Source organism: Chiloscyllium plagiosum, chromosome 5, assembly GCF_004010195.1.
Source record: "Chiloscyllium plagiosum isolate BGI_BamShark_2017 chromosome 5, ASM401019v2, whole genome shotgun sequence".
NCBI lineage: Eukaryota > Metazoa > Chordata > Chondrichthyes > Orectolobiformes > Hemiscylliidae > Chiloscyllium > Chiloscyllium plagiosum.
Genome location: NC_057714.1, coordinates 61,565,565 through 61,579,615, shown reverse-complemented (window position 1 = coordinate 61,579,615; position 14,051 = coordinate 61,565,565). Strand labels below are relative to the sequence as shown.

General features: G+C 39.3%; 1 protein-coding gene across 7 annotated transcripts in view; it reads left to right on the top strand.

Annotated features, from left to right (window-relative positions):
• Window positions 1-14,051, top strand: part of LOC122549923 (E3 ubiquitin-protein ligase HECW1-like) — a 462,631-nt gene that overhangs the window by 241,074 nt on the left and 207,506 nt on the right. For all 7 annotated transcript variants that reach the window (XM_043690154.1, XM_043690160.1, XM_043690156.1 and 4 more), the window contains one exon: window positions 835-2,214. In XM_043690154.1, coding sequence (XP_043546089.1) covers window positions 835-2,214 — 1,380 coding nt within the window. The remainder of the gene's footprint in view (window positions 1-834; window positions 2,215-14,051) is intronic.

Genomic DNA, 14,051 nt, shown 5'->3' with positions numbered 1-14,051 from the left:
GAGAGAAGAAGGTTGAGAGGTGACTTAATAGAGACATATAAGATAATCAGAGGGTTAGATAGGGTGGACAGGGAGAGCCTTTTTCCAAGTATGGTGACGGTGGGCACAAGGGGGCATAGCTTTAAATTGAGGGGTGATAGATATATGACAGATGTTAGAGGTAGTTTCTTTACTCAGAGAGTAGTAAGGTTATGGAATGCTTTGCCTGCAACGGTAGTAGATTTGCCAACTTTAAGTACATTTAAGTCGTCATTGGACAAGCATATGGACGTACATGGAATAGTGTAGGTTAGATGGGCTTCAGACTGGTATGACAGGTAGGCGCAACATCGAGGGCCGAAGGGCCTGTACTGCGCTGTAATGTTCTATGTTCTATTAATTCTATTTTCTTTCCACAGATGCTGTCAGACCCACTGAGTGTATTCAGTAATTTCTGTTGATAATAAATTTAGCAGTTCTGTTCCTTCAGGCCCCACAAAAATGTTTTTGCAAAATATCCAGAGCCTTTTCCTGAGTGGCCACTATGTCCTATGCCCTTGTACCAGAAAATCATAAAAAAAGTGTGCAACCATTGTTTAGAAAGTGATGTCTCAGGCTGGCCTGGATGCAATGAGTTGATTGAGATTTTCAACTACTGATGACCTGTTTGTCAGACAGATAATATATGACTTGCAGATGAAAGTCACTATTAGGATTAACCTTTCCTTTTTTATGGATACTTAGTGACCTGTTGTGTATTTCCAGCACTTGTTGTGTTTTAATAAGATATGCCACTACAGTATATAAGTTTGTTATGGAGATGCATCCATTTGCTCATTTTTCTATTTTTTTTAGATGATGATGATGTTTCCGTCAGTAATGACACAGTACCAGTTGAACAGCAGGAGAATCAATTGGTGGGGGACTTAACAAAGCAGGTTTGCTTTGAGTCTCAGACTGCTGCTTCAACAAACCTGGCTGTAGAAGAAGCTGAGCAATTGAATGGAAGTAAAAGTAAGGTGAATGGCAAAGATTTAAAGAATCAAGACAACAGTATGAAGAATGTGAATTCACCAGTCAGTGAATTAGAGCAAGCCATTGAAAATGCGAATGGAGTCGATGAGCCTGACAAAGAGAATCTTTTCCCAGCAGATACTTTGGACCTTGTGGAGCCCACATCCAAAGTATCTCCGCCTACCTTTACTGATTTGTCCCATCATCAAGCTGACTCTGTTTTAGATGTTGGTTGTGAGACAGAAACAGTGGAAGGTAACACTGTCACTCAAGGAGAAGATGCGTGTTCTGGCCAGTCAGTCCTTGATGTTGAAACTGCTGCTGAAGATGTCGATCCCACTGAAGGAAATGAGACTGGTGTTATTAACAATGAAGCTTCACCTGAGCAGGAAGACAGCACATTGATTTTGAGGAGAACAGTCCGGAGGAAGATTAGACCATTCTCACTGCCAGTATCTGAACTGGAATCGGTGCTAGCCTCAGCTTGTGGTTCAGGTGAACCAGAAACCCCTCGGACACACTACATCACTCTGCACCGTCTGCTCCATAGCTTGCCTTCTGCTCAGCTTGATGGTGGGGATGAACAGGAAGAGATCAACAACAAATTTGCATCCTTGCCACCACTGGCAAAAGATCCTGAGGATAAAAATGCACCTAATGAAACAGATACAACTGAATCTGAAATAATTTGTGCCACAAGTGAGCCGAACCATGTCGGGCGAAGGATGTTGCCCCGTAGTGCATCAGTTGAACATCTTTCTGAGTTAGATCAGATACTGGAGAAAAATCAACAGAGAAATCAAAGCGAGACAGAAACAATTGCTACACGGCAGGTCAATAATGAGTGGGACATGTGTAATACACCATGTTGTAGAGCGTCCTGTTACAGCACCTCTTGTTACAGCACCTCCTGTTATAGCACCTCCTGCCAAAGCACTTCCTGCTATGAAGGTACAAATCACTTCTCCTCAAGCCATACAAGGTTCTCCTCAATTGACAGTGCACGGTTGTCTGAAAGTACAGTTTTCTCTTCACAAGAAGAGGAGGAGGATGAGAACAGTGCGTTTGAGTCTGTGCCAGGTTCAGGACATAGTCCTGAGTACTATGAGAGGGAACAAGCAGACAGCGTCATTCATTGGCCAAGGGAGCCTGGAGCCCAAGCATTGGAAAGGACAACAGGAAATGAAAGTCCAGCTGCAGGACAGGGAGACAACATTGAAGGTTAGAGTCAGATATGCAATATACATACACTGAATAATAATCCGTATTCCCAAACCATTTTTAGGTTATGTTAACCACTTAAGGAGTGGTTTATACTTGTGTGTAATTGAACAAAAATATATTTCTTTTCTCAGTCATTTCCACTTCGCCTTATCAGTAATGCAGGTTTTAAAAAAAATTTCTTAAGGTGTAAAGGCTATGTTTAATATGTTGTGGAATAAATAACCTGTAACTCAGTTACTGAATCGTTAGAAGTACAACTGCTGGTTGTTGTTGGTCAATGGCCGGTCGCTACAAAAAACCCTAAAATAAAGTGATTTTTTTTTTACTAGTGCACAGGGTAAAAGTCGCAGGAATAGTGAAATAAAAGCTGACACCAGTGACATTAGTTCCAAGAGGCCCCTGTGACCTCCCCAAAGACCACCTCAGCTCAATATAATCCATAGTTCTCAAGTTTGGCACTCTTATGTTAGAACGGCAAATGCCATTAAACAGCGATTTTTTTAAAGAAACTATTTGCATCATTTTAACCCCTGTAGAAGAGGAAAGTTGTTCTTTTATGAAGGAGTCCAGAAACAGATAACAACAAAGTGCAATTCCTACACTGTTGAAATACATCAGGCAACCAATAAGGCAGTCCTAGCTTAGAGCTGTCAAGCTACTGTACCTTAAATACATCATCTACTTAAATGTATCATCTTTTTTTGGTGAGTAGCGATGGTGCACTGTAATAGCCACTGGGTAAAGTAATTATGGTTTCAGTATTCATTGAAGAATGCTGGTTGCTTCTGGAATATCAACAGTTAAAATCTGAGTGAACAGAAAAATGCTGCAGACTGGGGATGAGTCAAGGAACAAAAAAAAATATTTTTTAAGATTAAGATTTCTCCTTCAACATCCATTCCAAGCAGGTATTGTACAACTGGAGCATAGCTCAGGCTCACTGACACAACATATTGGGGTGTTTCAATTGCCCTTTGTGTTGAGTGACAACATTTTCCATCTCTGGTTTCTGAGGTTGTCAGTGATTTTACGTGTAATCATTTGAAATAATTAAATCCAATTCGGATACACTGAGGGACCACCCCTTTCAAACTCGCAATCTGTCAACAAATTAATTCTAGCACTTTGGTGCTCTAAAAATTAGACCTCATCCACAGACAGTGCAGGTCAGAGTATGTGCTATCTTTAATCTGCACACACTTTTCTTTGAATGTATTGTGATATAGCCATCAATTATATGGTGCACCACATCCTATGACCCAAGAATGCATATCTTGTCCTATATATACATTAACATTGTTAAAAAAGCACATCTGTGTTCCATTCATAGTGTGTTGGTGATTGAGTTATATAGATGGATTCTTGATAAACCGGAGGATCAACATTTCTGGGGGGCAATGTGGAGAAATTAGATCAGCCTTGTTATTATTGAATGGGATGGGGCAGGCTCAAGAGACCATGTGACCAACTTTCGCTCCTAACTTGGATATTCATATGAATCTACTCATTACAGAGCTTCATATTCTTCAGTACATTGTTATGTACATGAACAAGCATGTGCTTTGACATATTGGGAGATACTTGATCCCAACAAAACCTTTTTAAAATCGATCAGTTATCATAACTAAGAGGTTGAAAACATAGTTCCTGTGCAGGTGCACTTGTGAGAATCCAGGTTGGCTTCATCTAAGGTTGCTCAATTACATATTTTGTTGGTATTCTCACTGTATAGACAATGAGTTTGAACTGAATAGAGGCAAACAGTCTTGCTGTGAATCACAAAGCACTCAGGTATCAGAAAGTTATCTTATTCCCCCTTCTAAAATGTTTCCTATATCGGAAACAAAACATAGCACATTTTGATGATTGTAATCCATGTGCCCTGTTTTGGGTAATGCATGAGTTGCCACATGTCTTGCTTGTGTTTGAGCATTGGTACCACTTGGGTGATGGGCTTGAAAGAAACAAATGCAATCTTCACGCTGGAGTGCAGATTGAGTGTGGCTTGGATGCTGAAAATCTGATTTATAGCATGGTAGAATTGGAGTCTGTTTGGCCCATTATATCTTTGTCAGCTCTCTACAAGAGCAATTTAATTAGTCCCAAATCCCCTTGCTCAATCGCTATTGCCTTGCAAGTCTCTTTTCCTTCAGGCAATTGTTCAATTCTGTTTTCAAAGCCTGACTGAATCTAACTCCACCACATTCTCAGGTAGTTCATTCCAGACTCTCACCATTTGCTTTTCCTCAGGTTGTCATTGCTTTACCATCACTTTATATTCATGGTTTTCAATCCTATGACAAATGAGAATAGGTTTACTCTTCTCAACCCTTTATGGTTGTGAGCACTTTTCTCAGATCTCTTCTAATGTTCCCTTCTCTAAGGAGAACAGCCCCAGCTTCTTCAATCTATCCATATAATAAAAACATTTCATGACTTGACCTATTCTTATCAATATATTCTGACTCTTACTAAAGCTTTCACATCCTTCCAAACATGTGGTCCTCAAAGTTGGACACACAACTCCAGTTGACACCAGAAGTTTATGCATGTTGATCATAACTTCCTTGTTTTTGAATACCTAGGCCCTGATTATTGCTCCAAAGTCAGGAATGTAGAGACTGAATATTTCCCCTCCACAAACCTGGCCTGGCAGAAAGAGTCTCAGAAGGTCATATTTTGTTTCTGTACAGCAGGGCTCCTTGGAGGTGGGCCAGATAAACACTGAACAAGAATAGAGGCTGCTGACTGCTAATGTGAACTGAATATAATGCTGACCTCTGTGTATCGGCAGTGTACTGCAGTTCAACTAAAAAAAGAAACAAAAAGAACCACTAACCCCTCACACTCCTTTCCGCACCACAGCTGCTACATGCACCGTCTATGTCACACCTATGTTCCCTCATACCTCTTATGTCAGCCAAAGCCTCTCTTACCACTGCTATGGCCCCTCATACCCCTTATACATATAATTCTTAATTAATGCCTTATATCTGTCTTCATAAAAGAGTGGAACAATGCAAATACTGTAATTAAGGAGGAAAAATGTGACCTATTGATGTGATAATCATGGGGGGAGAAATATTAGTGGGATTCAAATAGTTTTTGGTAGTCGTAAACTTAAATATTTATTTTTAAAAAATACATATTTTGTCAAAGCTTTTTATCTTACATTCATCAGGACAATTCACAAAAAGAAATATTCAATAGAAAAGCCAACATTTATACTGTGTAAGAGAAGATAGCTGCTCATTGATTGACCAGTGGACTCTATTTTTGAAAAGTGTTTCCTTGGAGAATGCAGCAATTAATGATGATTGATTGTTACATTTTTTAATGCAAAGGACTATGTTCTTTGGTGGCAGAAACAACATGTACACATACTGTGTTGTTTCAAAGTAACAAAATAGGTGATAGTCATTTGCTGGTCTTTTCTCAAGCACTGTCCTGATCAATCAGAGTCAACTTGTCTTCATTAAGATTTAAACAAAGCCTGGAAGTTCTGTGTCAATCATCACTAGATGATGCATTCTCCATGGCAAAGCTTCTACCAATCACAGTCCACTTGCCAACCAATCAGCACTCTCCTCTCCTGCAATAATGAACCAATCACAGTCCACTTGCCAACCAATCAGCACTCTCCTCTCATGCATTCTTATGAATCGACCTGATGAATGCAAAACAAAATACATTGACAAATGTGTACTTTTTTCAACAATTAATGGGGCTAGCATCTTTGAAAGTGGATAGATTACAAGCCCAGATGACATGTAATTTAACTTGGTCAAGAAACCAGGGAAGAAAAATGGAAGGCATAATCATAATTTCTAATCCAGATTGTATACAGATGTGTTGTCAGACAATTGGAGGAGTGTTAAGGTTTTATGTTTGTTTAAAAAGGGAGCAAGAGATAGCCTGAATAATTACAAGCCAGTTAGTCTAATTTCAATATTGAGTAAGTTATTCAAAACCATTCTGAGAGACAGGATAAACTGACACTAACACAGAGTAATCAAGGATAGTTAGAATTGTTTAGTTAAAGGGAGACAGTGACTGATGAACTTGATTGTATTTTTTGAATATGTAACAAGGAGCATTGATGACAGTAATGGAGTTGATGTGGTCTACATCAAGGCTTATGATAACATTCCACATGGTAGACTGGTTATAAAAAAATAAAAGCCCATTTATTGGAGCCAGGAGAATGGAGGTAAATTAATACAAAATGAGCTCAGTAGCAGGGCAAATAGGGTCTTGTTGACACGTTAGACACAAAAGCAGCATTCAAGAAGCAGCTGAATGAATGCATGAATAGGAAGGCTTTAGAGGGATGCAGATCCTGTAAGTGAAGACAGTTTTAGTATGAAAGGGTAAAATGTGTCAGTGCAGGCTTGGAGGGCTGAAGGGTCTGTTCTTGTGCTACACTGTTCTTTGTTTTTTTTTATTTTGTTGTAACTGGAAGATTGTTTATAGGAGGGTTCAGCAGGATTCAATACTAGGTCCCTGCTTTTTGTGCTACACGTTAATGATTTGGACAAAGCAATTTGCAGGTGATACAAAAATTAGCCATGTAGTTAACAATGGGAACAATAGCTATAGACTACAGGACGGTATCAATGGATTGGTTGGGTAAACAGAGAAGTAACAAATGGAATTCAATCTACAACACATTTGGGGAGATCAAACAAAACAAAGGAATACAGTATAAATGGGACTGTACTGATTGGTGCAGAGCAAATAAGGGACCAAGTGAATGAGCAAATGTGTGTCTACTGATCCCTAAAGGTAACAGATGGAAAAAAGTGGTTAAAAAGGCACATGGAATCCTTTCCTTCATTAGTATAGTATAGAATATAGGAGCAGATAGGTTTTCTGGAACAGTGTAAGTCAATTCCTAGACCACAACTTGAGTGCTGTGTGCAGTTCTGGTCACTTCATTACAGAAATGATGTAATTGTACTAGAGCCAGCGCTAAGGCAGAGGTTATGAGAATGCTGTCTGAACTACAAAAAGCTAGTTATGAGGAAAGATTAGGATAAGTTAGGATTGTTTTTCTTGGAGCAGAAGAGGTTGAGTGGATTGAGAAGGACTTAGATAAAGTCTATTTGCCTTAGCAGAGGGGCCAATGACTAGGAGGCATGCATTTAAAGGGATTGGAAGAAAGATTGAAAGGAGATGAAGAAAAGTTAGTTTAACCCCAGAGGGTGGTAGGGATCTGGAACACTCTGCTTGAAAAGGTAGTACTGTCACAAACCATAGACTCAGTTAACACATTTCTGGATGTGCACCTCAAGTGTTGCAACCTGCAGAGCTATGGTCCAAATGCTAGGAAGTGGGATGAGGGAAGGTGGCTTGTTTTGTTTAGTGAGCACAGACACAAAGGGCCAAGTGTTCTTTCTCTGTGCTATAAACGTTCTATGATTCTAGCACCCTGAGTCCCTGTACCTTCCAACTTTGATAGCCCCTATGCCAAATCATGTCAGCTGTCAATTACCCTTTGCCAACCATTTTTCATGCATCTCACTAGTATCCAATATAGACAAATCTCAGGTACTGTGCTGGCATGAAATAAGTTTTTGATGAAGTCACTACTTTTAAAAATATTCTTATTGATTAAAAAACATTGAGATTATTTCAACTTATCCTTTATGAAAACAAATACATTTAACTTCTTTTGAGAATTTTGACATTTCTTTGACAGCTTTGACAGTTTCAGTAGGTGTTTACATTCTGCAGACCCATTAATGCCTATGTTTTGCAATCTCAAAGGACACCTAACATCCTCCAGACCTTCTCCCTCCCAGGCAAATGTGTCCTGGCACCACATATCCAGGTACTTCATATTTCCAAGTGAGTACCTATGGTTATGCAAATAAATTCAGTGGAACTCTGAGCTGCTGTGCTCTGTGCGCTCAAGGTTCCAGACAATGAGGATATCAAAGTCAGATTTAAATAGAAAAAGCACAAGACTTCCAATACATGGGGACTCCCAGCATTTTCACCACAATAGAGACATTCACTCTTAAAGAAAAATGTGAACAAATGACTTTATTTACAAAACTCCAGGATTATCCCTTCTTAATTGCTTCCACAACCGTAGGTTACAACCATCTTTAATGATTTATGCTCATTCATCCTGAAGCATCTTTTGTTTTACAGTTCTTTTAGAGTTGTATCCTTTAGTTCGTATTGCTTTTACTCATTCTTTTGTAATCTATAACCATCTTCCTTGTAGTTTACAATGTTCCCAAGCTTGGCGTATCTCTGTTGTAAACTATGGTAATGCCAAAGATGTCTAGATTTATCTAGATTTATGAAAGAGCATTAATAAGACATTGATAAATATAAGGAACCCTGGTCCACAAAGGACATAGCTTTCTTAGAGTCATAGAGTCATCATCGCTCCAACTTGTCCATGCTGACCAGATGTCCTAACCTAATCTATTCCCATTTGCTAGCACTTCATCCATATCCCTCCAAACCCTTCCTATTCATATATCCATCCAGATGCCTTTTAAATGCTGTAATTGTACCAGCCTCCACCACCTCCTCTGCTCACTCATTCCATACACACACCACCCTCTGTGTGAAAAAGTTGCCCCTTAGGTCTCTTTTATCTTTCCCCTCTAACCCTAAACCTATGATCTCTAGTTCTGGACTCCCCCACACCAGGGAAAAGACCTTGTCTGTTTATTCTATCCATGCCCCTCATGATTTTATAAACCTCAATACTATCACCCCTCAGCCTCCAACACTCCAAGGAAAACAGCTCCAGCCTATCCAGCCTCTCCCTAAACTCAAATCCTCCAATCCTGGCAACATCTTTTCTGAACTATTTCAAATTTCACAACATCCTTCCAATAGAAACGAAACCAGAATTGCACACAATATTCCAAAAGTGGCCTAGCCAATGTCCTGTACAGCTACAACATAACCTCCCAACGCCTATACTCAACACTCTGACCAATAAAGGAAAGCATACCAAACACATTCTTCATTATCCTGTCTACCTACAACTCTACTTTCAAGAAACTATGAACCGGCACTCCAAGGTCTCTTTGTTTGGCAACACTCCCCAGGACCTTACCATTAATTGTATAAGTCCTGCTCTGATTTGCTTTTCCAAAATGTAGTACCTCACATTTATCTAAATTAAACTCCATTTGCCACTCCTCAGCCCATTGGCCCATCTGATAAAGATCCCATTTTACTCTGAGGTAACTGTCTTCACTGTCCATTACATTTCCAGTTTGGTGACATCTGCAAACTTATTAACTATACTTCTCTGTTCACATCCAAATCATTTATATAAATGACAAAAAGCAGTGAACCCAGCACACACTCTTGTGGCACAGCACTAGTCTCAGGCCTCCAGTCTGAAAAACAACCCTCCACTACCACCATCTGGCACCTTTGAGCTAGTTCTCTCTCCAAATGGCTAGCTCTCCCTGTATTCCATGAAATTTAACCTTGCTAACCAGTCTCCCATGAGGAACCTTGTCGAACGCCTTACTGAAGTCCATATAGATCACATCGACCACTCTGCCCTCATCAATCCTCTTTGTTACTGTTTCAAAAACCTCAATCAAGTTCATGAGACATGATTTCCCACGCACAAAGCCATGGTTGACTATCCCTAATTAGTCCTTGCCTTTCCAAATACATGTACATCCTGTCCCTCAGGATTCCCTCCAACAACTTGCCCACTACCGATGTCAGGCTCACTGGTCTATAGCTCCCTGGCTTTTCCTTACCTTCTTCATAACAGGGAGACAATTACAGCTCGAGGGTAACACTTCACAGCACAGGGTAAGGTTAGGAGTCAGAACATAAACTACCACAGACAGTGCAGGGATTGAACCTGAACTGTTGGCTTTATTCTGCATTGTATTTTTGTCATGTAGACAACTGAGATAAAAGAGCCCCTGTCCAGGCAAATTGACTATTGAATAAAATCAGAGAATGTGAAAACAGTTAAGTCTTTTATTTAAATATTAGGAAGAAATAATACTGCGATGGAATTGTTGTTTCCAGCAACTAAATGATTTGAATATTCTTCCTGTTCATCCTTAGCTGGGGTTGCAACTTCATCCCTGAAACTTTCTACAAATATTCCACATTGTGTCTCATCTGAAATGCATGATACGAAGAAAGGCCTCTACCACTACGGTTACATCTCAAAACTTACATGTAACATAACACATTAAATCATTTGTTTTTCACACCTCGATGTGACCCGTTAACAAGCATATTTTCAGGCAGAGTTAAGGCCTCCTTACTTCTGTTTTTAACCTTTCTACAAGTTTCCCTTTGTTCAGCATTTAATGATGATCTCAAAACAAAGATTTTTTAACAAGTCCTTTGTCTTATATTATTCCAATACAATAATGACATTCAAATGCAAGAGGAATAAAACTGTAGTCTTGCATAGTTAATAACTATAACTTAGCAAAGCTGTAATACTGAAAAATATTAAAATAAGGGGATTATATTGATAGTTCAATAAATACCAGAAGTTCTTGAATACACGTGACTGCATTAAAGAAGAAATAAATGAGAATGCTATTAATGACTTGATGCTTCTTCCTTTTGCTTGTAACGATACTAGCTGCCAAGCAATTTGTAAACCCTAGAGCAGTTTATTTTGAAGAACAGTAATTCCAACCAAAACCTGGTTTTGGTTAGTTTCATTAATCCTTTCAAACTAAGTTCCTCTTAAATCTGCCTAATTCAATATTTCTGATATGAAGTATTGGCTGATCCATTGGAGAGAGAGACAGAAAGTGCAGTCCTAGCAAACAGCTCATAGGACAGTCAGAGTAACCCCTCTGATATAGATACCAGTCAGCATGATTAGTGTAGTGAAATTCGACCTAACATTGCATTACATTTTCCATAAATCAAATTTAACTTACTCCTTATCTTATTAATGTTGAAGTGGCAATTGGGATTAAATTTAACAGAGGTTACAGAAGCTTGAAAATAGGAACACAAGAACTCAGAGCAGGAGTAGGCATTTCAGCTCCTCAAGCCTGCTCTGCCATTTGATATGATCATGGCTGATCTCATCTCAGCCTCAACTTCACACTTCTGCTCACTCTGCAAAACCCTTCAACCTGTTACAAATTAAAAGTCTGTCTATCTCCTCCTTAAATTTACTTAAACTTAAATGTCCTGGCATGCACCGTACTCTGAGGTAGTGAATTCCACAGATTCAGGACCATTTGAGAGAAGTAATTTTTCCCCCATTTCTGTTTTAAATCTACTACTTTTTATCGTAAAATAATGTCCTCTCATTACAGATTGCCCATGTGAGGAAACATTCTTTCTATGTCTACTTTCTAAATCCTTTTTAGAATGTTATATACCTCAAGTAGATATCCTGTAATTCCTCTGAACTCCAAGCAATATAGGGCTAAACTGCTCAATTTCACCTCATAAGACAAACTCTCCATTATTGGAATCAATCTAGTGAATCTTCTCTGAGCTGCGTCAAATGCAACTATATACATCCTCAAGTAAGGGGCCAAAATTGTGCATGGTACTCTTGGTGCAGTTTCACAAATGTCTTGTACAATTGCATCATCACTTTGCTACTTTTATATTCTATTCCTTTCCCGATAAATGCCAAAATTCCATTTGTTTTCCTTATTACTTTCTGTACTTGTATTCTAGTTTTCTGAATCAACGTCCCAACTGTGAGATAGATCAATAATTGGCCCAAGGTCTAGCTGGGAGACAGTGTACAGCTAAATGATATAGCCTTCAGGAATTTAGATCCAGGCTACATAGAACAGTATCTATTCCCTGGCTCTACTGTCCCTAATTACAACTACATTTGTCTTGTCTCTTTTTTTTCCCCATCTTGAATGGCTCTCTATACCACAGTGCTATGGTCAGTTTGCTCATCCTCCCTACAGCCCCCACTCTCCATCCACACAGGCAGCAAGAATCTAAATCTATTCAACAAGCTCAAGGGCTGAGCATCCTTCAGTGCTACCTCCTGGATCTCTTTTCCTGTCTCACTCATAGTCATACTCTCCTGTCCTTGACCACTGACCCAATCCAAGGGGTGTGACTGCCTCCTGAAACTTAGCAGCCAAGTAAGTCTTCCCCTCCCTGATGTGTGCCAGTGTTTGAAGCTCAGATACCCGCTCATCAACTCTGAACTAGAGTTCCTCAAGAAACCAAGACTTGGTACAGATGCGGTCACTATGTATAACAATGAGGTCCACCAGCTCGCATATTGAGCATTTACATCATAGCCTGGCTCATCATCTCTATTTTAATTACTTAGCCCTTCATTTGCTTTTTAGTTTATAATCTGTAAATATTTATCTTTTATAGTTTTAATTTGAAAGTAAACCTAAAACAGATTGTCAAATTTGCTGAGGGTGGCACAATGGCTCTGTGGTTAGCACTGCTGCCTCACCAGCGTGAGGGACCTGGATTTAATTCTAGCCTTGGGCAACTGTCTGTGTGGAGTTTGCACATTCTCCCTGTGTGTGCATGTGTTTCCTTCAGGTGCTACGGTTTCCTCCCACAATCCAAAAGATGTGCTGGTCAGGTGAATTGGCCATGATAAATTGTTCATAGTATTAGGTGCATTAGTCAGGGGTAAATATAGGATAGGGGAATGGGTTTGGGTGGGTTACAGTTCGGAGGGTCGGTGTGGACTTGTTGGGCCAAAGGGTCTGTTTCCATACTTTAAGAAATCTAATCTACCAATGGTTTTCCTGTGATATCACCCGTTGTTTTGTGCTGCGTCTGGATCCTGGGCTTCAATTTATCCTGTGAAAAAAATTGATAAATTTATATAAATAAAATGTGTGCCAAACTATGACCAGTGATATTCTACAAAGTTCTACACTAGAGTTTAACTTTTCTCTGAATACAGTGATGAAAAGTGTTAACATAAATGTATAATTTCCCTAAATTAAGAAGCACAGGAAATTGGGCACAGAGAAATAGGAAAGCTACAATAGGATCTACACATACTAAGTGAGCTGACTAAACAGCGGTAGGCAGAGTCAGTCTGGTGGAGTGTGAGATCATTGATTTTGAATCTGAGAAATACACGATGGTGTGAGTCTAAGAGGGGAGGACAAGCAAACAGATAAATTCCTGGAATCATAGAGCACAGAATAAGCCACTCATCCTGACAACTCTGTGCCAACTAACTATTTGAAATAGATTTCCTATTTAGTGCAACACCAAACATTTTCCTCAAAAGATTGCCGTATTGCTGCTTTTCAAATAAATATTCAATTGTCCCTTGAAAATTCCAATGGAATCCGATTCCGCTATGTTTTCAGGCAATATGTTCTAAATCCATCATGGGGAACCTAAAGCCCTGATCAATTTCATTCCTAAACTTAGACCATGTCTGCATTACCTAAAGTATATTGGTTTAATATACAAAGCGGCAACCAGGGGCTTAGCATTCTATTCTATGATTATGTAATAATGTTCTCTTGTACTTTTTCCCAGCGTTCATTTTAGACTAATTAACCTGTACTTGTCATGTTTATCCCAATTAAGGGTATTAGTTTGTTTGGAGTCTTGTTCAGTTTGTGATCGTCCAGCCTTCTGATACATCTCCAATGTCTAAGGAAGATTGAAGGATTGTGAATACAGCTTTCTGATATTTCCTTTCTAATTTCCCTCATTAACCATGGCTGCATCCCATCTGGGCCGGGTAACTTGTTAACTTTAACTAATCTTGAAATTGTATAGATAAATCACTTAGAACTTGGGTCATAGGTACCAAGATATAACATTTGATTTCACTGGCCTTTCACTCTGAGAGCTGTATTTAATTTCATTTCAGGTTC